This window comes from Odontesthes bonariensis, chromosome 16 (assembly GCF_027942865.1).
Source record: "Odontesthes bonariensis isolate fOdoBon6 chromosome 16, fOdoBon6.hap1, whole genome shotgun sequence".
Classification (NCBI taxonomy): Eukaryota; Metazoa; Chordata; class Actinopteri; order Atheriniformes; family Atherinopsidae; genus Odontesthes; species Odontesthes bonariensis.
In genome coordinates, this window is record NC_134521.1 from 21,338,831 (window position 1) to 21,355,601 (window position 16,771).

Genomic DNA, 16,771 nt, shown 5'->3' on the forward strand with positions numbered 1-16,771 from the left:
TTTATTTTGTCTGACATCAGGATGCTTGTGATGCCTTCAAGTCCCGGTGAATAATTGACCCTCATCTGATATTTTGGGGGTATAATCACATTATTCTAACTTTAATGGGCTTTTATAGATGTAAAAAAAAAAGAAGTATAAAGGAAATGAATAGTGGATAAAAAGAGGAGTAGATAGAAAATAGTCGCTTTCGTTCTCGCCGAAAAACCGCCTCGACAGGAGAGAAGCAAAGTTTCCGAGCTGCAGGGAACGCAGCGTTTCTTCCTTCACTCGCTTCCCCGAAACAAAAACAAGCAGAGAGCGCTCGGTTGCAAGCAGCGCGTGCAGCAGCGACAACCACGGAGGAGGAGGAGCCAGTCTCAGCGCCGTTGGTGTCCAGGAAGCAGGCAGCGAACCCCGGGTTGGACACGTCTCCAGTCCCCGGCCACATATGGTTCTCCTCCGGCACATCTCCGTCGCCCTGACCGCCGCCGTGGCCGCCCTTGGCTCCGCGCTCTTCATCGCCCTGAACTACTTCTACAGGAGGCGAATATGGTCTCCACAGGCGGAATACTGCACGATCAAAGAGGTGAGACTGCGTCTTCCTCTTTTAAACCCCCCTAATATTAAAAAACAAACAAACAAAAAAAAACAAACATTTATCTTATTTAATGTGAAAGAAAACAGTTAAAGAAGCAGGTCCGGAGCCAGTTACCACATCCTGATTATGACTGTAGATGGGATGAAGGTGAATAGTCATGTTTGATGGGTGAAAGCAGTGGCTTCAGTGGTGGTGATGAAGGCTGTCATGATGCTGAAGGTGACACTTAAAAACAAGAAGGTGAGAACGGTGAAAATTAAGCTCACAAAACTTACTGCAGGGGAAGATCAGTGGGTGGTCATCATGAAGACATGATGGTGGCTGGAAAACAAACGCAATGAAGAGATCTGTGAAGTTGGACTAGAAGAACATGAAGATGTAGAAAATAAACAACAAAAACATGATGAGAGTGATGGAAGATGATGAGGGTGTCAACTGTCCATGATGGAGAAGAAGGAAACAAAGAAGATGAAGGAAGACGTGGTGGTGACGATGAGGAGGATGACCTCAGTGGTGAAGAAAAATTTATTCATATTTTTCTTCTGAGGACCACAAAATAAGCATTTTTTTCCTTTAAAAAAATAATAAAATAAATTAAAAAAAAAAAAAAAAAAAAAGGAACTTCAGAGCGATCCTATTCTGAAAAAGTTGGGAAGCTGTGTAAAAGGTTAACAAAACCAGGATGAAATTAATTCCGAATCTCATCAATTAACATATTTTATTCACAACACAGAGAGCATATTAAATGTTGAAAGTGAGTCTATTCACTGTTTTTATGAAAAGTTATGAGCTCATCTTGAATCTGACGACAGCAGCACATCTCAAAAGTGTTGGGATGGGGGCAACAAAAGGCAGGAAAAGTAAGTGGTGCTAAAAGGAAACAGCTGGAGGAACATGCTGCAACAAGGCAGGTTAAAACATAGGTCAGTAACACGATTGGGTTTATAAAAAAAAAAAAAAAAAAAAAAAAAAAAAAAAATTTAAAAATAAAAAGATCACCTTGGAGTGGCAGAGTCTCTCAGATAAAGATCAGCTGAGGTTCAGAAATTTGCATAAACTGGCAAATCGTAGAGAAATTTCAGAAAAAAAATGTTCCTCAGACTTTGAATATTCATCATCTACAGAACATGATATCATTAAAATATTCAGAGAATCTGGAAACAGGTTTTAGAGCAATATGCTCCCATTCGGATGTCGTCTTCTTCAGGGAAGGCCTTGCAGGACAATGTTAAACCACATGCTGCATCTAGTCCGACAGCATGACTTCGTAGTAGAAGAACATCTGGACTGACCTGCTTTCAGTCCAGATGTTTCACCACCGGAAAACATTTAAAATACAACAAAGAAGAGCCAGGACTGCTGAGCAGCTACAATCCTACATCAGACAAGAATGGGACAACATTCCTCTCCCAGAGGTCCAACAGCTGGTCTCCTCAGTTCCCAGATGTTTACAGACTGATGTTAAAAGAAGAGGGGATGCTAGACAGTGGGAAACATGGACCTGTCCTCATTTTTAATGAGACATGTTGCTGCAATTAAATTCAAGATGAGCAAATATTTTTCATGATATTTTTAGCTGTTCTGTTCTGAATAAAATATGAGATTCTGTGATGAAGGTTTTTCTCTCCCGCCAACTGGATGTTTCCAACTTATTTCACCAGTCTGAATTAAATCGAACGTCAGGGTTTGTAAGATTTGTTTTAGTTTGGGATGTTTGATTTGACTCTACTTTGTGGAGCTGTTGCTCTTCACAGTCTCGTTCATTCTTTGCTGCCTTTAGTTTCTTGACTTTTATGTCCAGCCCACTTTTTCCAATCGTAGTCTGGCCTTTGCTTTGGTTTTATTTCTGTGAAGGGTTTACTTATGAGTGCATTCATTTAGTCCATGTGTATTTTGTTTGAGTGTTTATTCCCTTTTCTGAGATTCATTCCGTTTTGGTTTCTTTACCCTATTTTAGCTTCATGCGTCTGTTGACATTTTATTCCTTGTGTTTCCCCGTTTAGTTTCGAGTCATTTTCTCCGTCCTGATCTTAGCTCAGTTATCAGTAAGAACAGTCTTTATTGGGCAGGTATGTGCACACATACAATGAATCTGTCTTTGCTTAGCTCTCTATACAAGCATAAAAGACCATACACATAACCTAAGTAAATAAAGAACAAACTAAGTATTGATATTTACAAGCAACAGTAGTGCAGTGGAGAGGACAGTTATGAGATGGAGAGCAGCGTAAACATGATGGGTTGACATGAAATATATGGCTCTAACGGAAGAGTGGATGATATTTACATAATTACAGTGCAAATATGTGAATAAATAGTCTTATTTGTAGGAGAAGAGTTATGGTTATTCCATAGTAATAAAATCAAACTGGAGCTGGGAGTCAAACGCTGCTGCAAGATGCTTGTATGTACTCACCATTGGGACTTCTTCACCTCAATAACATGAAACTAAACTGTGGAAGGGAAAGAAAGAAAAAAAACAAACCCTAAGCCCTAACAAAACCTGCGGTAGCACTACAGTGAGGCAAACCATGGAGTTGTAACAGCAAGGATCTTAGACTGACTGGTAAACTTGAGGCTAAAATACTGTGGTGAAGTGATTAGTGAATGAACAGCAGCTGAGACAATTATCACAGGTGAATGAGTGGAGCAAATGAGTGAAACATGTGAACCAGAAACCCACATAACCGAAAGGGAAACAAGACTAAAGACAAATCCCAAATCAAGACTTTACAAGAATGAAACGTAATAACAGCCCATGATAAGATAGCAAGCAGGAAAGAACAAAACCCAGTAAAACCAAGACAAAACCAAACCAAAGTCCACAGAGATACCCAAAATCTTGACTAAATCAACACTAGTTATTCCAGAGAAATCTCGACAGCAGCAGTTCATAATCTAAACGTGGAAGTCGTAAATGGAGCAGGAGATGAAGGTGCAGTGGGCTGATAAGTGTGCAACAGCTCATGTCTTTTTCGCAAAGTCCATGCAGGCAGGAGAAGCAGCAGAAGAAGAGACTACTGCACCGCCGCGGTTTGAGGTTTGTCTCCCAGTGGGCCGGATTGAACCAGAAATACACGGCGGCGAGCCTCTAAACTCTAAAAGCAGCCGAGTTTATCTGCTGCCGTTAACAAACCGCACCGGAGGGCTGTGAAACATGTAATTCATCATCCAGATTTCTCTGATCTGACCTCTTTCGGCAGCAGTTTGAGTATAATTTTGTCAAGGAGTCAAATTGTAAAAGATGTAAAAATCCAAAGTTATTAAGACTTGATCACCCATCAGCTGTGTGAGGTGATGTCTTTCAGTGACGGGCTATGAATTGGCAGTAAATCAGCACACCACATGAATGAAGACTAAGCTTGCGTGACTTTTAAAAATGGGAAGACTGACGTGGGCAGGTTCTCAGAGGGATTGTGGCGTCCCGGCCTTTGATGGTGAGCTGGCAGGGGTTTGAATGTGGCTGCTAACCTTTTCAGAGTCGGCTGCTTGTCCTCCTACAGACGCAGGAGGCTCAGTGAAAGACGAGTCTGCAGTAAAGCTGCAGTAAGAAGGAGCGGGGGTGTCGCTACACTGCTCTCTGAAGTCTTTTGTTAAAGAGTTTCATCTCTGGAGGTCTGCAGAGGCTAAATCATATTCCTGAACACTGAGGAGTGCACATATCATGAATGTGTAATGCATTCTGTTTGATGCATAATGATAATGCATAGCAATACAGTCAGTAAAACTCACAAGACATGAACATCAAGTTGAGATATTTGCACTCCTAAATGGGCAAAGACCACAATCCACAATGTTTCAGTCAGATTATTTACTAATCAAAAATATAAGGGGTGAGTGCGATAAGATGAGCCAATTAGATTAGTTGGATTCGACTTTATTGTCATTGAAAGGTGCAGGACTTGTACAACGAAATTAAGTGCAAATCCAGTGTATGCAAATAAGTAAATAAATAAAAGAAAAGTGTTGAAATTGGTGCATTTGTGGAGGTTGTGGAGGACCCAAATGCAGAGCAGTGAGCTCGAGGCAACCTTAGATGCAGCTGCCTGCTGCAGAAGCTCTGTACACGCTGTCTTTGCATATTGAGATTTTTCGGCGAGCTTTTTTCTGTAAAAAAAAAAGCACAGATTTCTGAAATGTTTTTCTGTGCTGGTTTGGATGCTGGACTGCTGGGAGGACTTCTGCTTGTAACTCATTACATCTGTTATGATGTGGAACCATGGCAACAGGAAAGTTGTTAACCTGTTGGCGTGGCTAACGCAGCTTTCCTGGCGGATAAAACGGACGAGTTTGGAGCCCTGATGAGGACACAGCAGGAATATCAGGAAGAGACCTGGCTGCAGGAACAACTTTAACCCCTCTCTGCTGACTTATCTTCAAGCTGTTGACTTCCAGTATCAGCAGATACTCAGTATCAGCCGAACAGTTGCCAATCAATACTAAAATGAGACAGATATCTCTGTCTATATGTGGACCCATGATGAACGTTTGGCCCCTCAGCTCCCTTCTTATTGCTGTAATTTTTGGTCTAACTGAAAAGAAATTATTTTCCATCTTTTGTAACGTCATTCTGAGGCTGTTCCAGCACCAGATTCAATAATGTGGTAAATTATATGTGAGCGTGGTGTTCTGATGGCCCACCGGTGAACTTGCTGCAGGTTATTTCAGCTAAATACAAACTGTCTGTCTTCTTTTTATCTCTCTGTAGTCTGTTTGTGCAAGTACCCTTTTGTGTGTTCAGCTCATAGCATTTAAACTCTGAAATATTTGTACCCCAGAGGTAAATCTACTCTTCAACTAGCCTGATTTTCCTGAAAGTGAGTAAAAAAAAATGCTCAAAGTTTGATAAATTATGTGTTTAATCAGATTTTTCTTGGGTAATTCTGCCTGCAGGAGGAGGAGGAGCGTGGGAAGCGTCAGGTTTTGGTTCTCGGTCTGGACGGGGCCGGGAAGAGCAGCATGTTGCAGGGTTTGACCCCCGGGGAGCCGGCGGTGAAGAGAGGGCGATGTCGGCCCACCCGCGGCTTCAACTTCATGAGCCTCAATGCCCCCGCCTGCCAGCTCGACTTTCTGGAGAGTAAGACTCCTTTTATCCGTCCTAATCAAACACTGAGGGGCTCTGTGTGGATACCAGCGGACATTTCTCTTTTATCAGACAGCCTGAGATGGAAAATAGAAAGAGCTTTAAACCCTCTGTTCAGCACAGCTGTCCCTTTGTTTTATGTTAACAATATTATTTCACATTAATAGCTTACTTATCAAAGATTAGTGTTTAGTTAAACTACATAAACCATCTCTAAAACTTGATTTAGGTATGTAAAGCTAAAAGAAAGTGTGTTTTACGGCATTACTTTTTAAAAATTGAAGAGTCACTAACCTCAACGATTAGTGATAAAATCAGTGATTCTGGTTATTTTTGCTCCGAGGAAATGGAAAAAGTAAAGAAACATTATTCCTTTTCTTTTTTCTCAGTGTTGAAGTTAAATGGTTAAAAGCACCACAGGACACAGGCTAACGGGACACAAAGCTGCCCACATTTCACTTTTTTGCCTTCCTTCCAGACTGTTAAGATTTATAAGTCTGACAAACCATTTTTTATTCATAGTCCAACATATAGAACATGTGAAATTTTGAAAGTGAGACGTTTTACAACAGTTTCACAAAGGTTTGATGTAAGCAACAAGTCTTAAAACAGTTGGGACATGAGTAGATCTGTCCCTAAATGTTCATCCAAATTTAGCTGAACAACAAGGGTTTAATTCATAAGAAAACCAGCTGTAATTTGGGAAATTACTACAGAAATGCCGATAGTAGCCATGCTAAATTGGGAGCAGAGATTCAGAACTTGAGTTGTTTTTCTCCCTTTCCTAAAAGCCGACAGCATCCGTCACTGCCAAGACAGACAATATCACAAACTAATTGTCCTCCAAATTAACTGTTAATCTGTTGGAGAACCTCCAAAACTGCATCCATTTAATTTCACTCAAATAAGGACGAGGACATCCAATCACACGGGTCCTAAAAGGAGAGGAGGATGATCCAGTTAGGCTGTGTTATATTCTCAGACAGACTCATAAATCCCACAAATTAGCGCTCCGCTGAAAGCCATGGCGCTGACCTAAAAATAACATCATGACTTTGCTCATCATTCAGTCAGCGGACGTGAACGCTGAGCATCAGAATGAGTTCCTGTGAAAGGATTCGGAGGAATGGGTCACGCTCGTTGGCTGATTTATTCACAATCTGAGCCACTAATCTGTTTCTCATCTCTGTAAGAGGAACGTGTGTCGCCACCCACTCAGAGTACTTCAGTGGCTGGATGGTAAATGTCAGAGCATTGTGTCGGAGGTGTTGATGAAGCCTGACAGGTGCTTTTGTGAAGTCCACTGAGGCAGTACAACTGCAAACCTGTAAACTCTAAATAAAAGAGGCAGATCGGTTCGGGTGAGGTGGTTTTGAGGTTTGAACAGTGAAGAGGAAGCAGAACTCTGTGTTTGGGCTGTAAGATTTCATCTTCCCTCTAACTGTTTGCACAACATCTGCATTTTATTTAATTTATATCAGAAGAAATTGAATAAGAGAGACATCGAATGACAAACTGAAAGGGTGTAGTTACAGTTTATGTAACACCTACCCCTGATGCAACAATTAAATCAAGTACATCTTTAACATCTGATTTAAATACAGAATCAAGACGAAGGAAGAAAAAGATGAACTCTTTCTGTCTGGAGGATCTTCACTCTAAACTTTTATCTCAAAACTGAATAATTCTGTTATTTCTACACAAGTTTCAGTGTGCTGCTCGTTTTAATTTGCTCAGGACAACAGTTCCAAACTTTAACCCCCGTAACGGATACACAACATTTCATATTGGTCCTAACCTTGGGTTGCTTCTGGATATTAAGCACTGACTGTCTCATAATAAGCTTTGTACATATTTTTTTATTGTGATATCCTACTAAATCTTTCAATTTCAGTGTATTTAACGGATTGATGGATTTGTTGGCTCTCAATAGGGTTTGTTTATTATAATTCGTAAGGCTTTTTTGTAGTAAAACGATTGAGTTGATGTTTGTCACCTTTACACGGTAAGTCATATGTGAAAAAATGAGTTAATAATAGAAAATGCAGACTGATTTTGGGCATAAGAAGTCTGATTTTGCATTACGTTTAGCTTTTAACGTAATTTATATCCAATTTGCAGTTTAATTTGTAATCAACAATGACTCCCAAGAATTTGGTTTTAATTTCAACTTACTTTTTAAAAACTTTTCTTTGGTTATTAAGTGACTCATTTTTCCGAATATTATACATTTTGTTTTTGCAAGGTGAAGAGATCATTTGCTCAAATCAAGCCATTGTTTTTCCCCACTACAAAAATAACAAGTTTCAGAAACTTGGAAAACAAATTTAAATCGTTAAAGCTGCCATCGGCAACTTTTTTTTAGTCATATTAGCTTGAACTGTCATGGGATTCTGGAAGTAGAATATTAAATAGGCTGTTTAGGAAAAATCCCAAATTCTGTAGCTCCCTCTGAAGCCTGTAATCGTGCCTGCAAAAATCGAGCTCTCCCGGCTGTTTTTAACCAATCACGTTAGGTTTATTATTGATCTGTTATCTGAGCAGAACAGTCACCAACCACGTCTTCCATGCTGAGCGTGAGTCTGCCCCCAGCTTGTGTGCGCGCACACTGGTGTGAACTCACGTGCACAACCTCGTCCACAGAGTTGGAGGGACCTGAAAGTTGTATCAGTTCGAATTTTCCGACTTTAGACTCGGAATTTTGAAAACCTGCCGACGGCAGCTTTAACATATAATGAAAATAACAATGGTCCAAGTACCACACCCTGTGGTACACCACACATTACCTTTAATGAACCAGAATCTGCATTTTATCCTAATTTTCCTTTTTTAAAAAAAAAAATTAAGTTTTTCTTACATGGAGAAACTCAAATAACAGTTGGCAAAAAACTTTTGCCTTTTTTGTATTGATGCCATTATCGCCCCTTTTCACTAACATAAATTGACCAAATAGAACTAATATTGGTGGGTGTCTATGGCTCAAGATAGAGAGGTTAAACTCCAACTACTGTTTTTATTCCTAGCTTCTCCTGGTCTGCATGCTGAAGTGTCTCTGGGCAAGATAATGAGCCCCACTCTACCCTGTTATGTTAAAGTAGCAATAGACAATTTTGTCAGTCTGGGTTCAGGAGGAAGACACCCTCTCTAACTTCAAGATGAACTTTCCTTTTTGATAAAGCTTATAGTTAGGGATGGCTCAGGTGACCCTGAAACATCCCATAGTTATGCTGCTATAGACCTAGACTGCTGGGAGGCCTCGTATGTCACACCTTTTCTCACTTTGCTCTCTTTTTTCCCTTGGTCATTAAGAGCTTTATATACGAGGTTACCCAATCCAGAGTAGCTACATGGTTAGATAGTGAGTTTGCAATACTGTTTTACAGGACAGACCTACAGAAAGGACATCTGATTCACTTTGGAAAAACTACCTTTCAGATAACAGTGTTATGCTGATGTAGCACCGAGGTTACAAGTGGAAACATGAGCAGCCTTGAACATAATGTCAGAATGTGTCAAAGTTCAGTTTAGTTGAACTTTGGATGGTAATATCTGGCATAAAGTCAGAGTAGCGTGCAGCTGTGAGGCCATGAAAATAAGTAATAAATGGCAGTACTAAAAATGAACGAAAACCATGTGCTGTGATGCACAGCAAGCCAACACACAGTCCAGGAAGAAAAGTTAACTTTGGCTGTCAGAACTCTTGGTGTGATCGGGAGGTTCGTAGAGCTGATGCAAAGACCTTCATCATCAGAGCTTAAAACATCCTCACACCCATATGACTCAGTGTCTGTTACGTGTGCATGTGTATCTAATGAGATGGCCTGCAGAGCGGCAAGACGAGCGTCCTGCTGAGCTCCCACTGACTCCCCAACACAAGCCGAGTGCCACCTTCAATTTCTGTATTGAATCAGGTGAGCGGGTACCAGGCCACATCAGCTTAAAGTTCATCACGGCCCAGTTTCCTAGCAACCCTCACTAATGAATTCATTCTGAGGCGGCGAGGACCTGGAGTCAAACCTGCCGAGCATCGCTGGTCACTGCAGGAGAAGTTGTGGGGAGTCAATGCCCTCGGACGCGATAAAACTTTCCCTCTGCCGATTTTGAACAAACGTGTCCTGTAACTGTGTTAGGAGCAGAAATGCTGCAGAATGCTTTGAAATGCGTCCCCTGGGGTGGGGTGGGGTGGGGGGGGGGGGGATGGGGGGGGGGGGGGTGGATTTTACCTCATGAAGGAATTTTATATTCAATCAATCCACACCAGCCCTCACATCTTATCCCCTGATGTTTAAAACATGAAGGAGTTGCTGCAGTTTTTTTGTAAACATGTCCTCAAATGCACTGAGTTCTTCCAAAAAAACAAGAATAATGCATGTGAGTGTAAGGAACAACAAAGTCGATCAAACACTTCAATACTGATGTTTTTTTCCCCGATTACTGAACGCAGTCTGCTCCAGAGAGTAAGAAAAACAACAGATTTAATAAAGAAAGAGGAGCTACTCTATTATATTTCCCTCTGAGCCATGCTTACATAACATGTCTGGAGGCAACAAGATGGAAAAAAATGAATTGGTCTAATTTGGCCTGGTGGGAAATGTGGATATGAATGACGTCAAAGTGCTGCTTTGGCTTGTTTTGTTCCTCACTGAAAGGCAGATCTAATTTGGTACGACAGACATATGAAATGAATCTGTGGCCAATTTGTTTAAAGGAGCTGATCTGACTCTGCCTCTGTCCTTTTGTTCATTAAACTCAGAGTGCTCACAGAGAGCAGACTGAGGTGGTCTGTTCACACTTACAAAATAAGATCTGTTATTTTGGGCTAACAGGCAGTTTGGGGCGTTTCAACTGAATAAAATCTCCCTCCTTTGTTATTAAACCCTCATTTAAGTGTGAAAACCTCCTGCTGAGGATAAGTGCCATGCCCACGTAGAGCCTGTTTCCTGTGCAGAGACTGAAATCCAAAGGTTGTGTCATGATCATCTGATCCGTTTTTTGTGCATGAGCAAGGAATAAAAAAGAAAAAAAAGAGCCTGTCCTCCTCAAGAGGTTTTAGGACTTAATAATTTGTCTTTTACAGCCTTTCTAGTGAAGCATTTCTGTGAAGAATAAAGAATTAACTTGTGTGTTTTCTGCTTTGCAGTCGGTGGCGGTGAGGATCTGCGGCGCTACTGGTTGGACTACCTGAAGAGGACTCATGTTCTGGTGTATGTGGTGGACTCCTCTGACAGGAGCCGCCTCCCAGCGGCTAAGGATGAGCTGCACCGCCTCCTGAGGGTGGAGCCTCAGCTGCCTGTGGTCGTCCTGGGAAACAAACAGGTAAAGCAGGCGTCTGTTTTGCTGTTTTAGATGTTTCCGTCCATTCCAGAAAGACATTGAATTCCATTTTTTGCGTACTGTATGAAAATTAAACAAAAAAGTGTTAATGTCAATTGATTATATAATCTGATTTAGTTTTCTAATTGACCAGTAGATCACATGAGAATTAAGTGAGAGAGAGAGAGTTCACTCATTAAGACACTGATAAATTATCTTAGAGAAGCAATTGTTGCTGCCCATCAATCTGGGAAGGGTTATAAGGCCATTTCCAAAAGATAATTCACAAGTGGAAAACATTCGAGACAGCTGTCAATCTTCCCAGGAGTGGACGTCCCAGCAAGTTCACTCCAAGGTCAAAAACCCAAGAGCTTCATCTCAGACTCTGCAGGCCTCAGGTAGCTTGTTAAATGTTAAAGTTCATGACAGCAAAATTAGAAAAAGACTGAACATGTATGGCTTTTTTGAAAGGGTTTCAGGAGAAAGCCTCTTCTCTCTAAAAAGAACATGGCAGCACAGCTCGGGTTTGTAAAGTTACATCTGAACAAACCACAAGACTTCTGGAACAATGTCCTTTGGACAGAGCAGACCAAAGTGGAGATGTTTGCTCATAATGCACAGCAGCATGTTTGGAGAAAACCAAACACAGCACATCAGCACAAACACCTCATACAAGCTGTCAAGCACGGTGGTGGAGGGCTGATGGTTTGGGCTTGTTCTGCAGCCACAGGACCTGGACACCTTGCAGCCAGTGAGTCCACCATGAACTCCTCTGTTTACCAAAGTGTTCTAGAGTCAAATGTGAGGCCATGTGACTGTTTTTGTTCAATAAATATAACACGTGTGATGTGCCATGTGTTGCCACCTGATTTTAAGACTTGGTAAGAACCAGATGTGTTTTCTATGTTCCGTTCGATAAAACCTTAGAAATGACAGAGTGTTTGGATCCCTCTCAGGTGGTCATTTTCGTGTAAAAGTACAGAACCGAGCTGGCACGTGTCATTCCCCTCATTCATCCAGCGGAGATGATCCATCACACTCTTGAAACTTGTCTACATTTCCTGCTCGGCTCATTTTTCCTCACACCGTGCAGTACTCGTGGAATTATGCATGACCCTCGAAGGGAAAGAAGGAATATTTGTCACAGTCGGACAGTCGGAGCTGTGGGGGACTTGTAATATGAGCGATAGGAGAATAATTTAATTCTAAATCAAACCGCAGAAATGATTTGTAATGTTTCAGAGCCGCCACAGTCCAGTTAGCTCATGCAGAATGTCTTTGTTAAAACATCAGGCGGCTCTACAGGTGTGGCTATAAAACACTATTTCTTCTCTTCTTTAATCTGTGGAATTGATTAGGTAACTGAAATGGATCAAACAGAATATGTACCGCAGACTTCTCATACATCTTGGCATGAAAGTTAAACTCAAGTACGTTATATTTTATCTGTCAGGTGGTACTTGTAAGCTTTGAAGTGACACTTGAAAATACAGCAAGTGTGGTTTTGGTGAGCTGGAGACAAGATCAAGAAGTCAAAGCGTTAAGACTTGGCAATGACACACTCAAGTTTTACCACATTATGCTGAAAATGGGCTCCGCAGCTCATTCTGTGAGCCAACATCGGCTATAAAACTGTGAAAAGGAAACGAAGGCTGCAAATTGAAACTATTGTGTTGAAAATTAGGGATGTGGGATCACAAGATACTAAAGAAACACGGAGCAGCAAATGCCTTAAAAATGGCTGCCTGATTAGTATTAAAATGAATTTATTCAGCTAAAAACAACAGCGTTTTGCTCAATAAAATAACCGGCATCACGACTAAAGCCTTGACCCTGTGCTGCGGTCATGATTCAGTGTCAATAAAATAATGATGTCTTCAGAGGAAGAGCTCCTTAGGCTCTATAAATAGAGCTCTCTTCTCTGCCTCTGCATTGGCCATGTTTAAGTACAAAGGATCCAACAGAACCTGTGTGTTGGTTCACAGGAACGAGGCGGACATCTGTTGTCTCTCCTGGTTTGAGTGGTTCGTGTAGGAGGGCAGCATTACACTCACTGTCTCCACATAGATGAATTTTTAAAAGCTGAAATCACCGTTTAAAAACCACGACTTGTGGTCATTTGCTATGACAAACTATGAAAACAATTTTCATGAAACTGACCGTACCGTCCACATAGCTTCCACTTATTTTGGAAATTGAAAATCAGTGGTGCAAAAAATAATTACAAGGAAGTACTAGGAAGAACGAAAATGAAAGAAACAAAAAGATTATAAATGGTTTGTCCTTGAAAAACAGTAATTTCTTGTCTTTTTAACCTGTTTGTTGCTCTCTGCAGGATAAGCCGAATGCTGTGAGCGTGTCAGAGCTCCATGAAGCATTGTCTCTGGATGCTGTGCCTGAGGATAGGAAGCTGTTCCTCTTGGCTGCCCAGTTGGGCTCTGAGGGAGCTCTGAGGAAGTCTTGCCAGGGCCTGGACACCGTCAGGGACCTCCTGCTCCAGCTCGTCTGATTTCATGTCCTCCCACGAAGCAGAACTGCGGGATGGCTCAAGGACATCATCCTCCTCTACCTTCTTCTTGTTTAAACTCAGGATTATTCAAGCAGAGGAGGTCATGATGAAGATTGCAGGAGCCGAGGCAAAAGAGATTAAAAAGGTGCCCAAAGGGAGAGCTATGGACTTGTGTTGTTTTACTCATCGGAGAAAATGAGCATGAGGACAGACGGTGGGACAGCAGGACAAGGGATTGACTCAAAGCAACAGTCTCCTTCTCCCGCCAGTGACTCATACTTGTCTAAATGTCAACATGTTACAGGTTAATTCAAGCATGTAGGTTACGCTGTATATAACAAGTGCACTGTAACATGACATGTTTACAGACGCATACTCAGATTTATGTTTAATTTCCTGTTTTATGTAGCAAATATGTATGACAAGATCAAACGAGCCAGCAGATCAAAGCCGGCGGAGTTCTGAGACAGCACCGTTTTTTTCTGAATTAATTTCCTTGGCTTTAAGAGGATATTTGTTGATTTCTGTTCTGAGGGATGTATTTGATATAGTCTGATTGTTTTTGTGGGAATTAAATGGAGTTCTGTGTCATTTTGAACAACTGGGTTATTCGTTCTCACATTGATTTTGTCAGGTTGTGGGATAACATTTTAACACTTTTCTGTGAAACTGTCAGCATTTCAAGCTTCATTCAAGAGAGAACAGCTCCTCTTTGGTTATGTTTTGAGTAGCTTTCACTCATTATACTAATATAATACATATAATTTCCCCAGGATGAGATAAATAAAATAAACACATGCACAATATCAGTTAGAACAGAGCTATTTAAAAACACAATAAGAAGCCAAATAAGGACAAGAATTGTAACAATAAAGAAAGCTTCACAGAAACACTTGCTAAACACAAGCTATTTTTTGAAAAACTTAAACTAGGGTGATTAAAAGCACAGGGTACCCTCACTAGTTTGTTAAAAAGACAACTGTCATTGTGTATTTGAGGTGTACTTATAATATAAAATTTTATCTACATATTTTAGTGAAAGTCATGGTATGTATTACTTCAATGCATTTCTTTAGCAGCTGCGCATCAAAAGATATAATACTTATACAAAGAAATGTCTTTAAAGGGAACCAATGGTGAATTTGTATTGTTCTACCATGTTCATAACATTTTATTTTAAAACAAGATTAGGAATAACCAGTTTAACTCGATTTTATGAATTAAAAGGTGTATGTTTTTTTTCTTTTATAGGCATCTAAAAAGGTGCTAAAATATGGTGCACTAAAACAATTGTTCATAGTTTTCATGTGAACATGTTGTTTCATGTCCATGTTTTGTTTTCTTGCATTTGTAGTGAACTGAATGTAGTGCTGGTTAGTGTTTGGCGGTTCAAATGTCACTAAATATATAGAGATTTGGTAGATTATTATCATTAAGATACACCAGATTTGATAACACAGCAATAAATAAGTAAATAAATACATTTTAACAAAATTCCTACTAAAAACGCTAGCTTAAACAAGCTAACGCTAGCTTTTTGCTTTACAGAAACAAATGGAACTGTAATTCACCAACAGTGGTGTCAGTTTGGAATATGAACATTTTGACCAGATTATTATATACTTAATGGTGAGGTTCGTTTGTACATATCCTGATATTTATCTTTCAGCTCCTTTTAATGTTTTGGACTTTGTCAGTGTCCTTTTAAAATACTGAGAGAGTTTACATCCCAGTTTTGAAGTCTTCCCTGACTGTGATTATTATCATCATCCATGATATCCACAGCCAGATTTATGGATGAGTACAGAAATGTGTCTTTAGCTATACCATAGAATTATGCATGTAGCTTAAGTGAAATTAAATTTGTGAGGTTATTATTATGTAAGATGTATACTTTTAGAGGTTAATATTGTGCTAGCTAGACATGTTACTAGATTAATCTCATTGCAATTCTTGATTATTTTCCTTTGAGATAAAAACAAACAAACAACTAACTTCTGTTTAAAGGGACATTATGTAATTTCTTCCCCCATCCAGTTGTGCAATTTTATTTTGCAAAGTCGAATGAATTTGATCTCTAGCGCCTCGCGTTTTCAAATGTGCGTTGCAACTTCTTGAACTACGGCAGGCGGTGTCAAGATTCAAGAAGCTATGGCTTCAGACTCAAGGTCCATACAAACAAAAAGACATCAAGACACACAGTAGAAAGGATTACATAACACACATACAACAACACTATAAATACAGATGACAGATAACATGTCAGATAACATAAGTTGACATAGCCTTTAGTGTGCAAATCATATTCCGGGAGTTACCGGAAGTGACGTTGACGCAGCGGTAGCGTTAGCAGCAATGTGTAGTTGCTACCTGGATGTTCTTTTAAATAAACTCCCGGTAAACTTACAAACTTTCTAATACCTCGTTTTGTGAGTTAAGAGCCTATGTGTACTACGGCAGAAGTTTGGTAACAATCAATGCATTATTAGTGGGATCATTTACGAGATAAAATCTATTTACCATTAGCGCCAGTAATAAGCCATTCGGCGAACGTGACGTCAAAATGACGTCATTTCCGCTTGCAGGCCTGGCGTTGGGGAAAATGCGATTCGAAGTGCTTTTTGTCCCTCTCGGCACTTCGTCGTTTTTCATATACCGGAAGGACATGGCAGCCTCCATAGAGCTTGCCCGCTCTATGTAGGTACAGACAAGTTATTCTTCACTCAGGAGGATAATTGAGATTTTTGACAGAGATCATTTTACACCAATGAGGACTAATTTATGAATGAATATGTTGATTTGAGCTAATAAATGACTTAATTTATTACATAGTGTCCCTTTAAAGCACAATTGGTAACCGGGAAAAAAAATCATGGGATAGTCTTAAAAAAAATTACGAATACAGCTTGCAGGTCTCTTCCATCCCTCTCTGCTGTGCTTAAGCTTTTCTTTGACACCGCCTATCTACTGAGAAGTGCAGGCTAGTGTCTACAGAAACTGTTAAAGTGGCAGTTTTTGACACCAAATAATTACTCATTTAAAATCGCTTGACAAAATAAAATATGTTAAAATATTAAAAAATAAAATATGTTTACCATTTGTAGATGAGCTACATCTTTGATAATATTTAAGTAAATTAAATTCAGTTTTATTTTCATTATTATTAATAATGATAAACTAAAAATAATAAATATACTATTTCTTTTTGGGATAAATAAAAGTATTTTTCATTTATATAGCACCAGTTCACAACAAATATCTCAAGGCACTTTAAAGATACAGTCCA

At 40.0% G+C, this 16,771-nt stretch overlaps 1 protein-coding gene across 1 annotated transcript; it reads left to right on the forward strand.

The window, feature by feature from the left end:
* The first annotated feature begins 275 nt into the window (after positions 1–275).
* arl10 (ADP-ribosylation factor-like 10) lies at positions 276–16,567 on the forward strand. The gene is made up of 4 exons (XM_075486574.1): positions 276–568; positions 5,474–5,657; positions 10,804–10,979; positions 13,312–16,567. Exons 1-4 carry the CDS (start codon positions 431–433, stop codon positions 13,483–13,485), a joined length of 672 nt encoding a protein of 223 aa, XP_075342689.1. The 5' UTR covers positions 276–430; the 3' UTR covers positions 13,486–16,567.
* The last annotated feature ends 204 nt before the right edge of the window (positions 16,568–16,771 follow it).

Excerpts from the sequence above, each read along its gene's own strand:
- arl10 (XM_075486574.1), top strand. The coding sequence starts at position 431 with ATGGTTCTCCTCCGGCACATCTCCGTCGCCCTGACCGCCGCCGTGGCC. Across the intron at positions 5,658-10,803 it reads CCAGCTCGACTTTCTGGAGA|TCGGTGGCGGTGAGGATCTG; the intron begins GTAAGACTCCTT and ends TCTGCTTTGCAG. Across the intron at positions 10,980-13,311 it reads TCGTCCTGGGAAACAAACAG|GATAAGCCGAATGCTGTGAG; the intron begins GTAAAGCAGGCG and ends TGCTCTCTGCAG.